We start from the raw sequence: 19867 nt of genomic DNA on the forward strand, positions 1-19867 counted from the left end.
GAGCATCTCTTTGGTGGACCGTGATTCGTAAGAGCATAGATTATCCCACTACCTCGGAGAATTTCAAGAAGAAGTTTATGCAGAATTTCCTTCCTCCACAATTTCATGAAAAAACCATAAAGCAATGGGACCTTCTTCAGCAAAGAGATCGTGAGCCTATTCCTCAGTACACCGAACGCTTTTGGATTGCATTACTCCAGTTACGCATGCTTGAAGACGTACCTGAAGCGACACACAAGCGCAAGTATATGTCTGGATTACTTGGGCATTACTACGCTGAAGTAAATATGTTCAAGCTTGCAACTCTTGAAGACGCAATTTCTTTAGCTCATGACACTGAAGACAAGCTTCGAGGAAGAGACAAGCGTCCATAGCAATTTCAAGCCAATGGTAACTATGGATCTAAGCAATTCAATTCAAAATTTAGAAGATTTAATCAAGGTCGTTTTCCTTCATCATCTTTCCGTAAGACTTGGGCAAAACCACCTACTTTACCATCGAATACCAATCAAAACCCCAAGCCAATTCCACAGCCAAATCCTAATATTCCTAGACTTCCTGCCATTGCAAACAATGTATCTAAAGCCAAACCTATAGTATGTTACAAATGCCACCAACCTGGACATCTAGCAGCCAATTGCCAATTGAAGAAGCCACCTGTCCATATCAACTACCTTGGAGCAATGGAAGATGAAGAACATGAAGAAATGCCTGATTTCACGAAAGATGAAGATGACATTACTACTCCTTCGGATACTTTACCAGGTATGCCAACTCCATATTCTTTATTAACAATGAAATGTTTAGTGCATGGAAAAGAAAAGATTATTTTGCATGATGATGGTAGTACTCATGATTTTATTTCTGCAAAGTTAGTGAAAGAATTGAAGTTACAAACTGTTCCTATGCATTATCGCATTAAACAGCATTCTTAGGCACAAGGTATAATGGAACACAAGAGGTGCATGACTTAGAAATTCAAATTGGTGAATACACTGAAAGAAGGAATTTTCTAGTTGTACCATTACAGTCCAGTGATATTATTTTAGGCATGCCTTGGCATCATCAGCATAACCCTGATATAGATTATTCCACACATTCAATTAATATTCAATTTCAAGGAAAACATATTACATTGTATGGTATGCATGCATCTAATGCTTTTCCACTGCTTTCTCATACTCAAGCTAAACGTGCATTATGCAAAAGTAGTAAATCTTATCTAATTTGGGTGAATGAACTGCAAGTTAAAGAAAACCATATGCACCCTAGGCATAAAGAATTTCTTGCACATTTTAAAGACTGTTTTGCAGAAGATCTACCACTTGGTTTACCTCCTTCACATCCTAAAGATCACAAAATAGATTTGATTCCCGGTACACAACCACCTTGTAAAGCACCATATAGGCATAACCAGATAGAGCAAAAAGAAATTCAAAATCAAGTTGAGGAATTACTAAATAGAGTATTGATTAGACCTAGTAGTTCTCCATTTGGTGCACCTGTTTTGTTAGTAAAGAAGAATAATAATACTTATCGTATGTGCATTGACTATCGTGCTTTAAATAAGATCATAGTAAAGAATAGATATCCAATTCCTAAAGTCGATGACCTTATAGATAAACTGCAAGGTTCTGCCATATTTAGTAAACTAGACCTTAAATCTGGTTATCATCAGGTGAGATTAGATAAGTTTGACATATTTAAGACTGCATTTAGAACACAATTTGGTCATTATGAATTTTTAGTGATGCATTTTGGATTGACTAATGCACTTGCTATATTTAGTAGAATGATGAACCATATATTTTTAAAATATCAACATTGTGTTATTGTCTTCTTTGATGATATTTTGGTGTTTAGTCAAAATGAGAAAGAACATTATGAACATCTGTCATTGGTTTTCAAGTTGTTGAGAGATAATCAATTGTATGCTAATCCAGAAAAGAGTGAGTTCTTTAAAACAGAAATTGAATATTTAGGTCATATTGTATCATCAGATGGTATTAAAGTTGACCCTAAGAAAATAGAAGCAATATTGAATTGGCCTATACCTAAAAATGTGCATGAGTTACGATCTTTCCTACGTCTTGCTAGTTTTTACATGAAGTTTGTGCGAAATTTTTCATTACTTGCTTTGCCTTTGACTAAACTTTTAAAGAAAGGTATTGTTTATCATTGGTCTGATAATCAACAGAAATCTTTTGACTTATTGAAACATACATTAACCCATGCTCCTGTATTACAACTACCTGATTTTAATAGACCATTCTTTTTAGTAGTTACTAATGCTAGCGGATCTGGAATAGGAGCCGTACTTATGCAAGATAATCATCCCATAGCCTATTCTAGTTGTAAACTGGAACCCTCCGAACTTAAATATTTCACATATGATAAAGAATTATTAGCTGTAGTACAAGCTTTAAGACAATGGAAACACTACTTAATGGGTTCTGAGTTTATGATTAAGACTGATCAACAAAGTATTAGACATTTACTTAGCCAACCCCAAATATCTGACCGACATAATGGGCAGCCTTTATTCAGAGTTTTCATCCCATCATTCAATATCAACCAGGTAAAGAAAATGTAGTGGCCGATGCATTAAGTAGAAGACCTACCATTCATAATATTTCTGTTATATCGTTTGATTCTTTAAATTCTATGAAAGATACTTATCATCAAGACATTACTTTTCATGCTGATTGGAATAAATTAGTTAGAAATAACTGGATTCCTATTGATTCACTATCTTATAATGATGGATTCATGTTTTATGAAAAGAAATTATGTGTTACAGTTCCATTCAAATCTTTTATTTTGAATGAGATTCATTGTCCTCCATATCAAGGTCATAGAGGTATCATATCTACTTTACGTACATTAACTGAAGATTTTTATTGGCCACATATGGACACTAATGTATCTAACTTTGTTTCTGAATGTTTGATTTGTCAAAGAGTTAAGAGACATCATGGTAAATAGTATGGATTACTTATGCCTTTATCTATTCCATCAAGACCATGGGAACAAATTTCTATGGATTTTATTACTGGTTTACCTAATACTAAAGCTAACCATGACATGATTTGGACTGTAGTAGACAGGTTTAGTAAACAAGCATATTTCATTCCATGTAAGAAAACTTTAACAGCATCTCAGGCAGCACAATTGTTTTTGAAAACTGTTTTCACTAATCATGGATTACCAAAAGTTATTGTTTCTGATCGTGATTCTAGATTTTGTAACAACTTTTGGATTACTTTGTTTGCTAACCTAGGAGCAAAATTGATTTTTCATCTGCATTTCATCCTAAAACTAATGGACAAATAGAAGCCACTAATAGTACTATTTTAGATCTTTTACGTGCTTACACTATTTCTAAACCACATACATGGGACACACATTTGCATTTATTACAGTTTGCATATAACAATACACCACACACATCTACAAAGAAAACACCGTTTGAAGTGATTTATGGTTATAGATTATCTACACCTGTTGCATCTTTATCAAATAGAATTCAGAGTGCCGATGATATTGCTACTATGCATGCTACTATTTTTTATGAGGTTAAAGACATGATTGCCAAAGCCCAGCAATCATATACCAAACAAGCCAATAAGAAAAGACAAGCAATGAATTTCAAAGTTGATGACTATGTTTGGTTGAGAATAGAAAAACGTAGATTACAAAGTGTAGATACACACCCAGTTGTCAAATTAGCATCTAGATTCTATGGACCATTTAAGATTATTCACAAAATTAATGACAATGCATTCAAGTTAGAATTACCACCTCACTGGAAAATTCACAACACATTTTACCTTAGTTTATTACGACCCTTTAGAGGCCAATTACCTGTCCACATTTGTTAGAAGAAGAGACTGAAATACTTGAACCTGAAGCTATCATAGATACTGACTTTATGACCACTAGAACTAGCCGAAGGTATTCTAGATATTTAGTCAAGTTTAAGAACCATCTTGTAGAGGAAGCCCAATGGATGCACACTAGAGACTTAAATGCTTTCCCCACTTTAATAGCTCCACATTGAGCTAATAGCAATTGAGGTCAATTACTATCCCACCTTGGGGGTATGATGCCAAGAGGCATATTTCACGGTGGATTCCGTGAGGTTTTACGGTGGATTCCGTAAACTTTGATGATCGGGGCTCATACACAAAGTGGATTCTTTGTGCGAGAAGTTGATGGGAACGCCTGTCCTTTTCGGGTGTTTCATTAATTTAGTGTGTACATGGGTGATTCCATAGCGGGTGATTCCGCAAAATACATATTAAATTAATAAACGTTTATGAGTTTAGAGTGCGCACTCGTAATAAATTAAGGTTAGGATTTATTTCTAACCAGTTGATTTATTTATGTAGCTGAAGACTGCTAGGTATTCACTTTTGTCGGTTTAATTGTATTATTTTACTAACGATTGTGAATGCTTCAGTTGATGTGTAGAGATAGCAGCAGTGGCGGAGGAAAGCATTGGTGTCTAGCGAGTATTCGACCTATGGATTATATTTTGATAGGCGCCACGCCTATATTTTGTCATGTCTATTGAGGCATCGATTATTTATTATTATTTTGTATGCACCTATGCGTACGGATATGTTATTTCTATTTGGACATTGTGTTGGACGTGCCAGACTCCATGGGCACCGTCCATTAGCTTTATTTCCTATTTTTATAAAAGCAAACTCAAAAGCTAAAAGCTTGTCATATTTTTGTAAATTGGGCTATTATTGAGCATGAAGATGGAAATATACATAAAATGCATGCTTTGTGAAGCGCTCACACAAGGCATGGGGGAAGATTGAACCCAATTGGTCTCTTGCTCTTGTCGTTCATGATTTTTACATTGTTTTTTTGTGCAAAAAGGTAGAGTTCATTGTTCTTGGGGACCTTTCGAGATTCACTACATGAGCATACTGCGACCGATCTACGCACCAGTGGTATCAGAGTGGAGCTGAGATCAAGAGCTTCCAATCGCTACCCATCTCGTGCGAAGGTGGAGCTCCTTGAACGATTGGGCTCTACGGTCAATCTCGTCGCAAACCGTCGATACAAGCAGACTTCTGGCGATCAAGAACCCCTATTTCTACTCTCAGATCGCGAAGGACCAGGCTGTACAGGCGGAGGACCACTCCATCATCTCCATAAATAAGTCGTGGAAATACAGTAAGAAGCTCCATATCTATATTCTTCAAAAGCTTAGTAATATAGCTTAAAAGCTTAAGGGAAGCCTCATAAGCTTCAAAATCTGCCATCGAGGTCTAAGAGGGGGTCCGAAATTTGCGCGACGTGAAAAAAATGGCTGCCCCTTCCTTCACGAACTGCGCTGTTTTTCCACGATTACCCCCCCTCCAAAAGCTTAAGCTATTAAGCTTAATCAAGTCCCACAAGGCAAGCAAATCACCAAACTTCAGGTCCTGCACTCCAGAAATCAAGTTCTGCAAGTCAATCGTGATCAAGTCCTACAAGTTCACTAAGTCCGCTAAGTCTGCAACTCTGCAAGTCACCTAAGTCTGCAACTCTGCAAGTCAGACTAGTCAACTGGAGTCAGAACTGACTAGTGCTCAAAACTCCTAGAAGGGTTGTTCCTGCGCAGAAACTCCGAACTGCAAAGTTGTTCATGGCAAGGTATTCTACCCATACGCAGGTTCGCTGAAGTATTTTCAGCATATGAAGAAGGAAATATCGCAGATTTTCTGAAAATTGAGAAAGAAATATCCAAAAACACATAGCCTTGTAACCCCGAATTTGAGCTACGCTCATCCCGCTAACCTAATTTTGAGTGAGAAAGGTCTTTTGAGTTTTACAGGATGACGGAACCACATATGGATGATCCTATGGCTGAAGATGACCTACCTGAGCCTACCATGGAGCAAAAGCTGGACCTAATCATGATGCAATTGGAAGAAGAACGAAGGGCTAGGCAAGCATTGCAAGCGCAATTGACAAAATTACAAAGAGCGTCTACTGACAAAGAAGAACCTCAAGCTGAAGATTTGATTCGACGTACCATCGATGCCACTCTTGAAGCTCAAACCATTCGCAAGGAATCAAAGATAAGTAAACGAAGTTTCAAATTTCGCACTTTCAATGGCATATGAGAAGGAAAGATTGTTTTATCATTCATTAGTCAGTTTGATGACTATTTCCATGAGGAAACCTATCCAGAAAAAGATAAAATCAAGTGTGTTACTAATCATTTGGTAGACAGAGCATCACTTTGGTGGACTGTAGTACACAAGAGCATACAATGTCCTGCTACTTAGGAAGATTTCAAGAAGAAGTTCATGCATAATTTCCTTCCACCGCAATTTCATGAGAAGGCTATCAAACAATGGGATCTACTTCAACAACGGGATCGTGAGCCTATACCACAGTATACAGAGCGTTTTTGGAATGCACTTCTACAACTATGCATGCTTGAAGATGTACCAGAGATGACACATAAGCGGAAGTATATGTTTGGACTTCTTGGGCATTACTACGCTGAAGTGAACATGTTCAAGCCTGCTACCCTTGAAGACGCCATCTCACTAGCTCACGACACTGAAGATAAGTTACGCGGTAGAGACAGACGACCACAGCAATTCCAAGCCAATGGTAATTATGGATCTAAACAATTCAATTCCAATTTTAGAAGATTTAATCCAAGTCGTTTCTCTTCACCATCTTTCCGCAAGAATTGGGCTAAACCACCTGCATTACCATCCAATGTCAATCCAAATGCTAAGCCTATTCCACAAGCAAATCCAAATGTACCCAGACTTCCAGCCATTGCAAATAATGTAACCAAAGCCAAGCCAATAGTATGCTATAAATGTCACCAGCCTGGACATCTCACAGCAAATTGTCATTCAAAGAAGCCACCAGCTCATATCAACTATCTTGGAGCCATGGATGAAGACGAACATGAGGATATGCCTGATTTCACTGAAGATGAGGACGACACTACTACTACTTCCGACACTTTACTAGGTATGCCTACTCCACATTCATTATTGACTATGAAATGTTTGGTGCATGGAAAGGAAAATACTATTTTGCATGATGACGGTAGTACTCATGACTTTATTTCAGCAAAATTGGTAAAAGAATTGAAATTACAGACTGTACCTACGCATTATCGCATAAAAGCTGCATTTTTAGGTACTAGGTATAATGGTACACAGGAAGTGCAAGATTTAGAGATTCAAATTGGTTCATACACTAAAAGAAGAAATTTCTTAGTTGTTCCATTACAGTCGAGTGACATTATTTTAGGAATGCCTTGGCGACACCAGCATAATCCAAATATATATTATTCCACACACACAATGAAGATTAATTTTCAAGGAAAATCTATTACCTTATATGGTATGCATGCATCTAATGTTTTTCCACTGCTTTCGTATACTCAAGCAAAACGTGCATTACGCAAGAGTAGTAAATCATATCTCATTTGGGTGAATGAATTGCAAGCAAAGAAAAATCATATGCACCCTAGGCATAAGGAATTTCTTGCATATTTTAAGGACTGTTTTGCAAAAGACCTACCACCAGGTTTACCTCCTTCACGTCCAGAAGACCATAAGATTGATTTGATCCCTGGAACACAACCACCTTGCAAAGCACCATATAGGCACAATCAAATAGAGCAAAAATAAATCCAAAGTCAAGTTGAAGATTTACTAAATAGAGGTTTAATTTGACCTAGCAGTTCTCCATTCGGTGCACCTGTACTCTTAGTCAAGAAAAAGAATAATACTTATCGTATATGTATTGACTACCGAGCTTTAAATAAGATCAGTGTAAAGAATAGGTATCCTATACCTAGAGTTGATGACCTTATGGACAAACTGCAAGGATCTTCTATATTTAGTAAAATTGACCTTAAGTCTGGATATCATCAGGTGAGGCTAGATAAATCTGACATATTTAAGACTGCATTCAGAACACAGTTTGGCCATTACGAATTCTTAGTCATGCCATTTGGATTGACTAATGCACCTGCCACCTTTAGTAGAATGATGAACCGTATCTTTCTGAAATATCAGTACTGTGTGATTGTTTTCTTTGATGATATTTTGGTGTTTAGTCAAAATGAGAAAGAGCATTATGAGCATTTGTCATTAGTTTTTCAGTTATTGAAAGAAAATCAATTGTTTGCAAATCCTGAAAAGAGTGAATTCTTTAAGATAGAAATTGAGTATTTAGGTCATATTGTATCGTCTGAAGGAATTAAAGTTGATCCTAAGAAAATTGATGCAATATTGAATTGGCCTGTTCCTAAAAACGTGCATGAGTTATGCTCATTCCTTGGTCTTGCTAGTTTCTATAGGAAGTTTGTGTGTAATTTTTCATTACTTGCTTTACCATTAACCAAACTTCTCAAGAAAGGAATTGTTTATCAATGGACCGAAAATCAACAGAAATCCTTTGACTTACTGAAACATGCATTAACCAATGCCCCTGTTTTACAGTTGCCTGACTTTAATAGACCATTCTTTCTAGTTGTGACTGATGCTAGCGGATCAGGAATAGAAGCCGTACTAATGCAAGACAATCATCCAATAGCATATTCTAGTTGTAAGCTGAAACCCTCTGAGCTGAAATATTCCACGTATGACAAAGAACTATTAGCAGTTGTACAAGCATTAAGACAGTGGAAACACTACTTAATGGGTTCAGAATTCATGATAAAGACCGACCAGCAAAGTATTAGACATTTACTTAGCCAACCCCAAATCTCTGACCGTCATATCAAATGGGCTTCCTTTATTCAAAGTTTTCATCCTATCATTCAATACCAACCTAGAAAAGAAAATGTAGTTGCTGATGCATTGAGTAGAAGACCTGCAATTCATAATATTTCTGTCATATCTTTTGATTCTTTGATTGCTATGAAAGATACATATCACCAGGATATTACTTTTCATTCTGATTGGAATAAATTAGTTCAAAATAATTTCATTCCTGTTGATTCATTGTCATATAATAATGGATTTATGTTTTATGAAAAGAGACTGTGTGTTACTATTCCATTCCGATCTTTTGTTTTGAATGAAATTCATTGTCCCCCATATCAAGGTCATAGAGGTATCATATCTACATTACATATGTTAACTGAAGATTTTTATTGGCCGCATATGGATGCAGATGTATCTAATTTTGTTTCTGAATGTTTGATTTGTCAAAGAGTTAAGACACATCATGGTAAACAGTATGGATTACTCATGCCTTTGTCTATTCCATCTAAACCTTGGGAACAAATTTCTATGGATTTCATTACTGGTTTACCAAATACTAAATCTAACCATGATATGATTTGGACAGTTGTAGATAGATTTAGTAAGCAAGCATATTTCATTCCATGTAAGAAAACTTTAACAACATCACAAGCAACACAATTGTTTTTGAAAACTGTTTTTACTAACCATGGATTGCCAAAAGTTAGCATTTCAGATCATGATTCTAGATTTTGTAACAATTTTTGGATTACCCTGTTTGCTAATCTAAGCACAAAGATTGATTTCTCATCTGCATTTCATCCAGAAACTAATGGACAAACAGAAGCCACAAACAACACCATTTTAGATCTTTTACGTGCATATACTATCTCTAAACCTCAGACATGGGACACTTATTTACATTTATTACAGTTTGCATATAATAATACACCGCACACATCTACAAAGAAAGCACCGTTTGAAGTTATTTGTGGATATAGATTATCTACACATGTTGCATCTTTGTCTAATAGAATTCAGAGTGCTGATGATATTGCTAGTATGCATAATAGTATTTTTGATGAGGTTAAGGATATGATTGCTAAAGCCCAGCAATCATATACCAAACAAGCCAATAAGAAAAGACAAGCCATGAATTTCAAAGTTGATGATTATGTTTGGCTAAGAATAGAAAAACGTAGACTGCAAAGTGTAGATAGACATCCAGTTGTCAAATTAGCTCCTAGATTTTATGGACCATTTAGAATCATTCATAAAATTAATGATAATGCATTCAAGTTAGAATTACCATCTCATTGGAAAATTCACAATACATTTCACATTAGCTTATTGAGACCATTTAGAGGCCAATTACCTGTCCACCCTGTTTATGAAAACCCACATTTATTAGAGGAAGAGACTGAAATACTTGAACCAGAAGCTATCATAGATACTGACTTTATGACCACTAGAACTGGCCAAAGGTATTCTAGATATCTAGTAAAATTAAAGAACCATCCTGTAGAGGAAGCACAATGGATGCACGCTAGAGACTTAAATTCTTTCCCCACTCTGTTAGCTCCACATTGAGCTAATAGCAATTGAGGTCAATTGCTATCCCACCCCGGGGGTATGATACCAGGAGGCATATTCCACGGTGGATTCCGTGAGGTTTTACGGTGGATTCCGTAAACTTAGATGACCGGGGCTCATACACAAAGTGGATTCTTTGTGCGAGAAGTTGATGGGGACGCCTGTCCTTTTTGGGCATTTCATTAATTTAGTGTGTACATGGGTGATTCCATAGTGGGTGATTCCACAAAATACATATTAAATTAATAAACGTTTATGAGTTTAGAGTGCGCACTCATAATAAATTAAGGTTAGGATTTATTTCTAACCAGTTGATTTATTTATGTAGCTGAAGACTGCTAGGTATTCACTTTTGTCGGTTTAATTGTATTATTTTACTAACGATTGTGAATGCTTCAATTGATGTGTAGAGATAGCAGCAGTGGCGGAGGAAAGCATTGGAGTCTAGCGAGTATTCGACCTATGGATTATATTTTGATAGGCGCCACGCCTATATTTTGTCATGTCTATTGAGGCATCGATTATTTATTATTATTTTATATGCACCTATGCGTACGGATATGTTATTTCTATTTGGACATTGTGTTGGGCGTGCCAGACTCCATGGGCACCGTCCATTAGCTTTATTTCCTATTTTTGTAAAAGCAAACTCAAAAGCTAAAAGCTTGTCATATTTTTGTAAATTGGGCTATTATTGAGCATGAAGATGGAAATATACATAAAATACATGCTTTGTGAAGCGCTCACACAAGGCATGGGGGGAGATTGAACCCAATTGGTCTCTTGCTCTTGTCGTTCATGCTTTTTACATTGTTTTTTTGTGCAAAAAGGTAGAGTTCATTGTTCTTGGGGACCTTTCGGGATTCACTACGTGAGCATACTGTGACCGATCTACACACCAGCTGCAGTGGGAGTCCTATTCATTATGTAGACTGCTGTAGCAACTGCTTCAGCCCAGTAAAAATCTGGCAAGTCTTTTTCGTTGAGCATGGCACGAGATACCTCTCCAATATGCCTGTTTTTCCTTTCTGCAATTCCATTTTGTTGTGGGGTATGACTGCATGAATATTGCTGCTTTATGCCATGTTCCTGTAGGAACCTTGCAAACTCATTTGAGAGGTACTCTCCCCCTCCATCTGACCTTAGGCATTTTATTTGCAGGCCTGTTTCTTTTTTTAAAATGCCCAAACACTTCACTTTTCTTTTTCATAAAATACACCCAAACTTTTCTACTATAGTCATCAATAAAAGTGATAAAATAATGACAACCTCCAATAGATGTAGCTTTAGTAGTCCACACATCAAAGTGGATTAATTCCAATGGCTTCTTACTCTCTTGAACATGTCTAGGAAATGGTTTCCTTGCCTGTTTTCCAAATTGACAGGCTTCACATACCTTATGGATTTCTGCAACCTTGAATTTAGGTAATCCAACAACAATATTTTGGGCTTGCATTGATTTAAGTCGCTATACATTAACATGACCAATGCGTTTATGCCAGATATCAATATCTGCAACTACATCAGTCCCATGTGCAAACATTGCTGCACTCAATTCAGGCATGTCTGCATCCAACGTAAACATTCTGCCCTTCTTCTTTCCTTTTGCTATCAAGCGACCTTTATTTTTCATATCCTCAACAAAGCATCCATGAGAATTAAATCTGACCTGCAAACCCTACTCAACCATTTGACCAACAGAAACCAGGTTCTTGGTGATATTCGGGACATGAAATACATCCAACAGGTATTTCTTTTTCCCATCATGCATAGATAAATGAATTTTTCCAATCTGCACAATAGGATGTGCAGTATCATCACCAGTCTCCACAAATCCTGGTTTTTCCATTTTCCTTGCATCCTGCATCCATTCTGCATGACCTATCATGTGGTTTGATGCACCTAAGTCAACATACCACACATTGTTGCTTTCTTCTGCACTTGTCACAGAATTGGTCATGTGCTGCACCATAAACAAATGCTCATTTCTGTCATCACCCTGTCTACTAGAAGATGCATAATTCCCTTATTGCAATTTTCCATTCATGATGTCATTCTGCTTTTTATAGCAGTCTTTAGCCATATGACCCATTTTACCACAGTAGTAGCATTCAACATTGCTGTTTGCATTTTGGCCTCTTTGCCATCTACCACGACCTCTTTGGCTCCCCCTGTCTCTAGAGTTACCACGTCCTCCTCCATAGGATTGGTTTTCTTGAGTTTGCTGCATATTCCGATTTCTACCACGGCCTCCAGATCGACCTCCTCTACCTCTGCCTCTACCTCTTCCAGCATTTGAGTAGAAGACAACTTCTTTTGAAGTTCCTCCTGAAGAAGATGCACCACTATTTCTCTGCTCCTCAGAAATTAGAAGAGCAATCAACTCCTCAAAATCAGGAAATCTTTCACGAACTGAAATGGATGTCCGAAACTGTGCATAATCCTTTCCTAGACCACTCAAGGTCACATAAACTAAATCATCATCTTCCACTGGCGACCCAATGGAAGCAAGTGCATCTACAATCTTCTTCACCTTCATGTGGTAGTCATTGATGCTCATATTTTCTCTTTGCACATTATGCAACTCTTGCTTGAGCTGCATTTTCCTGGCTTGCGTATTTGTGCTATATATTTTTGACAAAGTATCCCATGCCTCCTTTGGCGTACTTGCATCCTGAATATGCACAATCATAGAGTCTGAAATACTGATAGACAGCCAGTACATAACTTTCCTGGCTCTCTCATGCCATGCTTTGAATGCCTGCATTTGCTGTTGATTGGGAACATCAGGAAGAACTGGTTCTTCTTCATTTCCTGCAATAAATTCCCAATATCCTTTTCCCATAAGGAAATTCGTCATTCTAAACTTCCATGCTTGGAAGTTGTTCTTGTCAAGCTTTTCAGTTACAATCTATGAAAGATAATCAGACGCCATTACAGAATACTGCAAAAAAATCTGTCACTGCAGAGAACACAGCTTTAGCCTCACAAAGGCAAATCTGCAAAACTGACGAAAGTGGTATTTGACCACACAGTCACTTCCTAGTGACGATTTTGCATCAACAGGCAACAAGGATGATTCTGTAACTCCCAATGTCTTTGCGCACAGGTATACGATGCAATTTCTACGATAACTTTTCACCGACCTGTAGAACAGTGGTTGCACAGTAAAAAACATGGCCTTTTTCTGAGTGCGTGTGGAAAACTTCCGCCTCCAAAACAGGCCCCGAAATGGCCTCCAAATAAAAAAAACAGGGCAACTGAGGGCCAAAAGAACTCTAGTACAGAGAAATAGAAGAACCCTATATATGGGTCTCAAACCAAACTCAACTAACTAAGGTGGTATACTAACTGAGCCATGAACTAGAGTAGATAAGGATAGCTGTCATCTAGCTATTATTCATGGGCGGTGTACCAACCACATCTGCAGCTAACAAGTCGGTGACATAAATGCACAATGGTCACCCTAGCATATCACGAGTGGAGCTCGATATCTCAACACTATAAGCAAGGGTGTAAGAGGGAAGATGGGTGTGAATAACCTGAAGGGAAGGGGAAACCCTAACCCTAGCTAAGCAAAGGCTATTGAGATAGAGTGTACCCAAGTTGTACCTTGAGCAACTTAGTAAACAAGATTTTGTTCTTGTACTTTGAGCTCCTATCTCCCTCTTGTGCACACTTTTTTCTTGATGCAACTCTACTCTTTCACATGGTATCAGAGCCATCTCTGATCTACTCAGCTTCCCATAGCTCTATCTTAGTTAAGTGCACAAGAAGAACTCCATTTTTCATCCTATCTTCTTCACCTCCATAGCCTGTTCTGGACCCCCTGACCTTGGTGGACTTGCTGCATGCATAGGAGGGCATTTCAGCTCCTACTATCTTCTGGAAACCTTCTCTCCACCTTAGGGCACATCTGCGTGGTAAGTTAGAGCTCGACATTGGGTAGCTAGGAGCATGACATTGCAGGTTTTCACAGAATGGCATAGTTCAGAACAGTCGGGCAGTTCGTACTGTGGTGCGGCTTGTAGCAGGCGCAATGATGGCAATGACCATGGGGCTTTGATAGCCCCCCAAGTGGGCTATCTCCACCCAAGAGGGTTTCCTAAAATTCTTCTTCTTCTACTCCCATAGTATCAAACCCTAATTGTGGGTTTCATGGCAGCCATAGCCACAAGCTTGAAAGCTTGACCTTCTTGTTTTTTTTCATCTTCTGCTGTCACTAACAATGATTTTAATTACTGAGTTATTCTTTCCAAAGTTAGTTACTAATATGGGAACTCCATTTTAGAGGTTGCTTCATTTAATAGGGCATCACCAAGCTCATCAAGACCGAAATCTACCATCTTTAGTACCATAAACTAGAGATGAGTGCTTGTAAGCACTAAAGCACATTGCTCAATCATTTTGCTACTAGTATTTACTCAATCTGAGTTTTTTCATCAAAAAATTAAAACCATTAACTGCTCTACTTCATTTTGTAAGGCTATGTGTACAACTATAGACATCATATCCTAAACTTGTGTTGCTTGCTGCATATCATGTGTGGTTTCTTTCAAATACCTTGGTCAATGAAATTAGAGAGATAAGTGTCATTGCACTCTCCTTGGAGTCATCAACCACAAGCATTGAAATCATAGACCGTCCTTGTCCAACACAAGGTTCATCTACTAAACCATACCACAAGGAAGAGCCAAAAGTCCAGTCTAGGTTCACATCATTGAAGCCTAAAAAGACCATTAAACCTTGGAAGAAGATTGCCCATAAGAAAAGACCACCAAAGTCATATTTTGAAGTACTACATATGTATGATTCTCAGCCTTTCTCTTCATTGCAAATTTGAATATCAATTGTTTGTAAGGGTGTCCTTGATTTGCTTCCGCATTCATTGGCAAGTTTGTAAGGGACTAGACAATGCCCTTGTCAGGTTGGGCATCCATAGTCCTTTATGCAATGGAGAGGACACAACTTGTTATTTGCTTGCTAGACATGTGAACTCCTTGACTAGTTTTGAACGTGATGTCTTCAGACAAACAAGGGTGTACTTTTTACATTTGCAGCCAATCAAAAAAATAATGTCTATTATGTTTCACATTTTTGCAAAGTGTGTCCTTTTAATATGTAAAGGTATTGTACCCATGTTTTCTAACACCCAGATTCAAAAAGTGGATGGCCATCTTTGGGCGAGGGTTGCCAATGGCGGTCCATCACTTGGTAACCACCCTCAATGACAACAAGGGATCAATCAAAGCTAGCTCATTCCTACGGGCTTGGATGCAAGTCATGCAATGTCTTGTACACGTCATATTTATTGTGAACACCATGGAGACGAATGTGAATGGAGGAAGTCTTTAGCGAGCTATTTCCCAATGTCATTAACCTAGAACATTTTGGGCCTTGGCCCGAGTGTTGTGTAACCGGCCTGATATTCCAGCTTTAGAGTTTCCTCCAAAAGAAAAGAACATTGGCCATAGCTTACGTGGCCGAATATGATTGGGTGATCCTTCCAGACCCGGCACACTTTACTTGCTTGGGCTTGCCATCTCGAATGGAAGAAGGATGAGAGCTCCTCTCTCTCTCTCTCTCTCTCTCTCTCTCTCTCTCTCTCTCTCTCTCAGTCAGTCTCAGAAATTGCAGGTTTCCAGTGCGAGGAGCCATCTCCAAGATGGACACAAGGTATGCTTGAATTCCTCTCGATCTGATTATTGTTGTCAATCTGTCGCATTTGCCTCAAATTATCAGATCAGTGACCGAATTCTGCTGTTCGATCTCTCTCAAACTTGCTGTCCTAACCTGAAATTGGGTTCATTTGATGCGAATTCTAAAGGATCAGCAGCTAGGTTTGTCAGCTTAATCTCTCAGAGATGGTCAGAAGATTTCACTTTTCCCCGGTTGATGCCTATCGTTTGCTGTAAGGAATTAATTTCACTTGCATATTAATGTCGGCTGCTTGAAGATGAACACTAAAATGATCCTAATCATATAGTTGTAAGAATGTGATCTTATTTGCAGTGACCTGCTTTTGTAATCAAATTGTCGGCTGCTTGAAGATGATTACCAAGTTCTAAATGTATGCACTAAGCGGGAGATAATTTCTTTACAGATAGCTAGCAAGAAAGCAACACATTGTACCTCAGAAATCCTAGTTTCAATCACATTTACAAGGCCTTACATCAAATGAGTTTTCCAAGACGTGTGAGCTTGCTAAGCGGCTGCATATTATAGAGATCATCATCCAATTTGTTTCAGCTGACCACAGCCACAAAGCAGCTGACACTATAAAGCTCTAGAGACAATAAACCTATTTGTCTTCTGCATCTCGTCACCTGTACAGTATTGTTACTTGGGATTGAGGACATCTATTAGGGGAGTTCTTTCGATACATGCATAGACATACACATGTCCACCCCCGCTGCCCCAGGGTACTGTGGAAAAACATATTAGTTACGGTCTCTTTTTGGGTAGAAGGATGACTTCCCCAAGAAGGTTTTTCACCTCAAGATGTTTGCTTACAAGCACTACAAACAGTTACAAGCATTACATGGGAAACCCCTTACTGAGGGAAGGTGCAGAACTAGATTGAAATTCCTCCCATTTAAAAATGGCAGATATCAGGCAGGTACCACTGAAGATTTACTGCAGAACCATATAATCATATGCATGAGATCCAGCTCATTTTGACTTAAATCTCTTGATTCAAAGGAAATTTTCCCTCTGTTTGTGAGATTGCAGCATGATAATGAGTTTGCCTTTTCTCAGTGGCTTCTGGTTTTTGGTGCAGGTTTTTGTGAAAATAAACTGCTCTGGAACTGAAAATAAGGCGATTGACATTTACCACCCAGAAAAATCATTGTGACTTTCTGTATCCAGCTCTTGTTTTACTTGACAAGTAAAAGTTCTTAGACTGCAAGCTATTTACTTTGCAAGCTTTGTGGCTGGTCAAACACATAGATGCGCTTCATGAATTGGGAGTGGTTTTGGAGGCATTAGGCAGTGGTTTATTCTGCAAAGGTTAACTGCAAAATGCTACCAGGGAGAAATACTGGAACTGATCCATGAAGTAACAAAGGAGAAGGGACAGCATCACAACTGCACCAATCTCAGGAAAGAAATTACAACAATGAATGTTCTGAATGAGACACAAGGTGACTATTTATGTGCTGCAGAAGTTCGAGCTCCAGTAGAGATGAACAATGGCCCTGGCAAGCAATCAGTGCCAGAAGTTATTGTGATTGATGATGATAATGATGATGAAAAGGTAGAAAACTATGATTTTTCTGCTGAAGGTGTATATTCTGATAATTTCTCTGCTACACATGATGGCTCAAGTGAACTTCGCCATCTCTATCATAGCAAATCAGATTGGTGCAATACTCCTGGTTCAGAGCTATCTGATAGTTCTGACAATGAAGAGTACCTACTTACTGCGCCTGGTCGAAGTAGAGTGCCTAGGCACCCTTTCAGAAGACCTCTTTCTGCCAAAAAGAGACCTGTGCGTAATCTATATACTTCATCTGGTATCAGAGATGACAGGAGCCCTCCATGCAGCTCTAATGACTGCGAAATCATTGAAGATGCAGATGGGAAAATTCTGCAAGAGTGGGAGGAGGCTGCTTTTCGGAGGCATATGGGGAGTACAGCAGATAGTGAAGTAAGCACAAGTGCTTTAAATCAGATGAGCAAAAAACAAAAACCCCAGCAAGTTCAGGAGCAACCAAAGACTTCAGAATTTGGTTCTGATGCCCTGGGGACTTTGATGCATGCAAAGCTAAGACGGGGGATACCTGTTGAACTTGAGCAGCAAGATTCAACTCCTGATTGCCCCAGTGCAAGGCAAGAAGATGGAATAACCTTTGGCCAAAGTTTTTCAACAGGAAACAACTCAACTAGCTTACTTGCAGATTTGACTGATGAGAGAATGGTTTGTGAAGTGTTACAGACAGTTAAGGGGTTAAACCCTGAAACTTCTTCTTCCTTAGAGGGTTGCAAAAATTCAGAAAAGTCTGCTAGGGTTAGCAATGCTTGCGTACATCAAGGAGAAACTGCTCAAAGAGTTGATACTGAAGGACATTTTGTTACTGATGGAGAAATGTGTATGAAACTAATGGGTTTTGGCATGCCAACCAGTAGAAATGGGAGATACAGCAACTAGAGCTGTCAAAGCAGGCAAGGTGCTTTGGGGCCTTTGATCAGGAAATACAACCACTTCCTTTCAATGTTGTTGCATTAGAATTGCTTTGTTATCATTACTTTTGGAGTTTATTGGCAGCTACTGTTTGGTTTTTGGTGATTTTTCTTGCTTCCTGGTCAGAAAGTAAAAAGCTGAACAGAAGATTGAGATAGAAAGTTGGCAGAACAAAAGCTAAGGAGTTATGGCATGCCAGCAGAAGCTAGCAAACGTATGAGTCTTTACAGGCAAAGACTGTCTTGTGTTGAGTTCTTTGTTTCTCACCTTGAGTGAACTAGCAAAAATGCTGAATATCCTTTGTTATACATATATAGAGGGGGGAAAGATTCAACAATGCTTTGTAGTTTCATCAAGAGAAGATGAGACATTAATAGGAAAAAATATTCTCTTGTGATACATAACTAAAACAATGCAAATTGGCATGGACTGTACTCAAAAAATTGAAAGAAAGGCATTCAAACATCAGAAAATTGAGAGGTCTACATTTGAAGGTTTAAATGACTTGCATGATACAAATGGAAAAATGTAAAGGCTTTTTAAACTAAGTGATATATTTGCTCTCTACCATGAGCAGCTTTATTTCCTCTGGCTTTTCCCCCTCTGCAGAAAGGATCCTTACCTTATGATAAGGAATACAATGAGTCCCCTTTGTTGTGTGTAGAAAATTACAAAGGAAAAAAAACTGGAGCTCTTAGGCTGGCTGCTTTGAAAGGTAGCATCCATGCATAAGAGATGGGGGAAAGGGAAAAACCAGAAGTGTTCCTGAAAGCCACTAGCAGTAGGTTTCCCCTCCATTTAAGGAGGAAAAGGCCTGCCCCTCTCTCCTCCTTTGCAAGTCCCCTTGAAGCTTCCCCTTATAGCGACATCCAGCCAAATGGCTGGTATGGTCCTTAGTGGAGGTGTCCTCTGCTGCATTTCTTGTTTGCATCTGCCTACAAGACATCAAGCAGCAATCTGTTGATACAATAAGCTTACCATATTTGTAAATCTTGTCATTTGGATTTGGTGTTCTCCCTTCTACATCCTTGGCTCATATTCTCAGTTCAAGTGATGGTGGCTTCTCAGCACACGGAACCTGAGCAGTAGATGGAGATTGCAGCTTAGGTGGGGCCACTTCTGTCCCCCTCACTCCCTTTAGTTCTAGAGCTCCTTATTGTTTTACCAGAATGGTTTCTTTCTTCTATGTGAGACTCTGTCTTTTACACGAGGAACTTAGAAGTAACCTAGGCTACTAGTCCAGCATTGCCATTCCACTACATAATACCGAGCTATGCTGTTGGGTCACTCTGAAGTTGGCTCACATCTCATTTCTGAGTCTTCTCAGAAGGCTCAAACTTAATTTTGGAGTCATCTC

At 38.5% G+C, this 19867-nt stretch overlaps 1 protein-coding gene across 6 annotated transcripts; it reads left to right on the top strand.

Annotated features, from left to right (window-relative positions):
• Positions 1–15834: 15834 nt before the first annotated feature.
• LOC148041444 (uncharacterized) lies at positions 15835–19179 on the top strand. Of its 6 annotated transcripts, none has more exons than XM_087679531.1 (4): positions 15835–16001; positions 16153–16236; positions 16429–16944; positions 17107–19179. In XM_087679531.1, the coding sequence occupies exon 4, from the start codon at positions 17446–17448 to the stop codon at positions 18475–18477; it is 1032 nt and encodes a 343-aa protein (XP_087535657.1). In that variant the 5' UTR covers positions 15835–16001; positions 16153–16236; positions 16429–16944; positions 17107–17445; the 3' UTR covers positions 18478–19179. The 6 variants fall into 6 exon arrangements, with proteins under 6 accessions (XP_087535657.1, XP_087535682.1, XP_087535666.1 ...); XM_087679556.1 differs by having other exon boundaries at positions 16429–16940; XM_087679540.1 differs by having other exon boundaries at positions 16433–16944.
• Positions 19180–19867: the final 688 nt, after the last annotated feature.

This window comes from Lygodium microphyllum, chromosome 1 (genome assembly GCF_053477565.2).
Source record: "Lygodium microphyllum isolate KBCC chromosome 1, Lygodium_microphyllum_v1.1.10, whole genome shotgun sequence".
In the NCBI taxonomy this organism is placed as follows: domain Eukaryota; kingdom Viridiplantae; phylum Streptophyta; class Polypodiopsida; order Schizaeales; family Lygodiaceae; genus Lygodium; species Lygodium microphyllum.

Coding starts and splice junctions, on each gene's coding strand:
- LOC148041444 (XM_087679531.1), top strand. CDS start 17,446: ATGAATGTTCTGAATGAGACACAAGGTGACTATTTATGTGCTGCAGAA.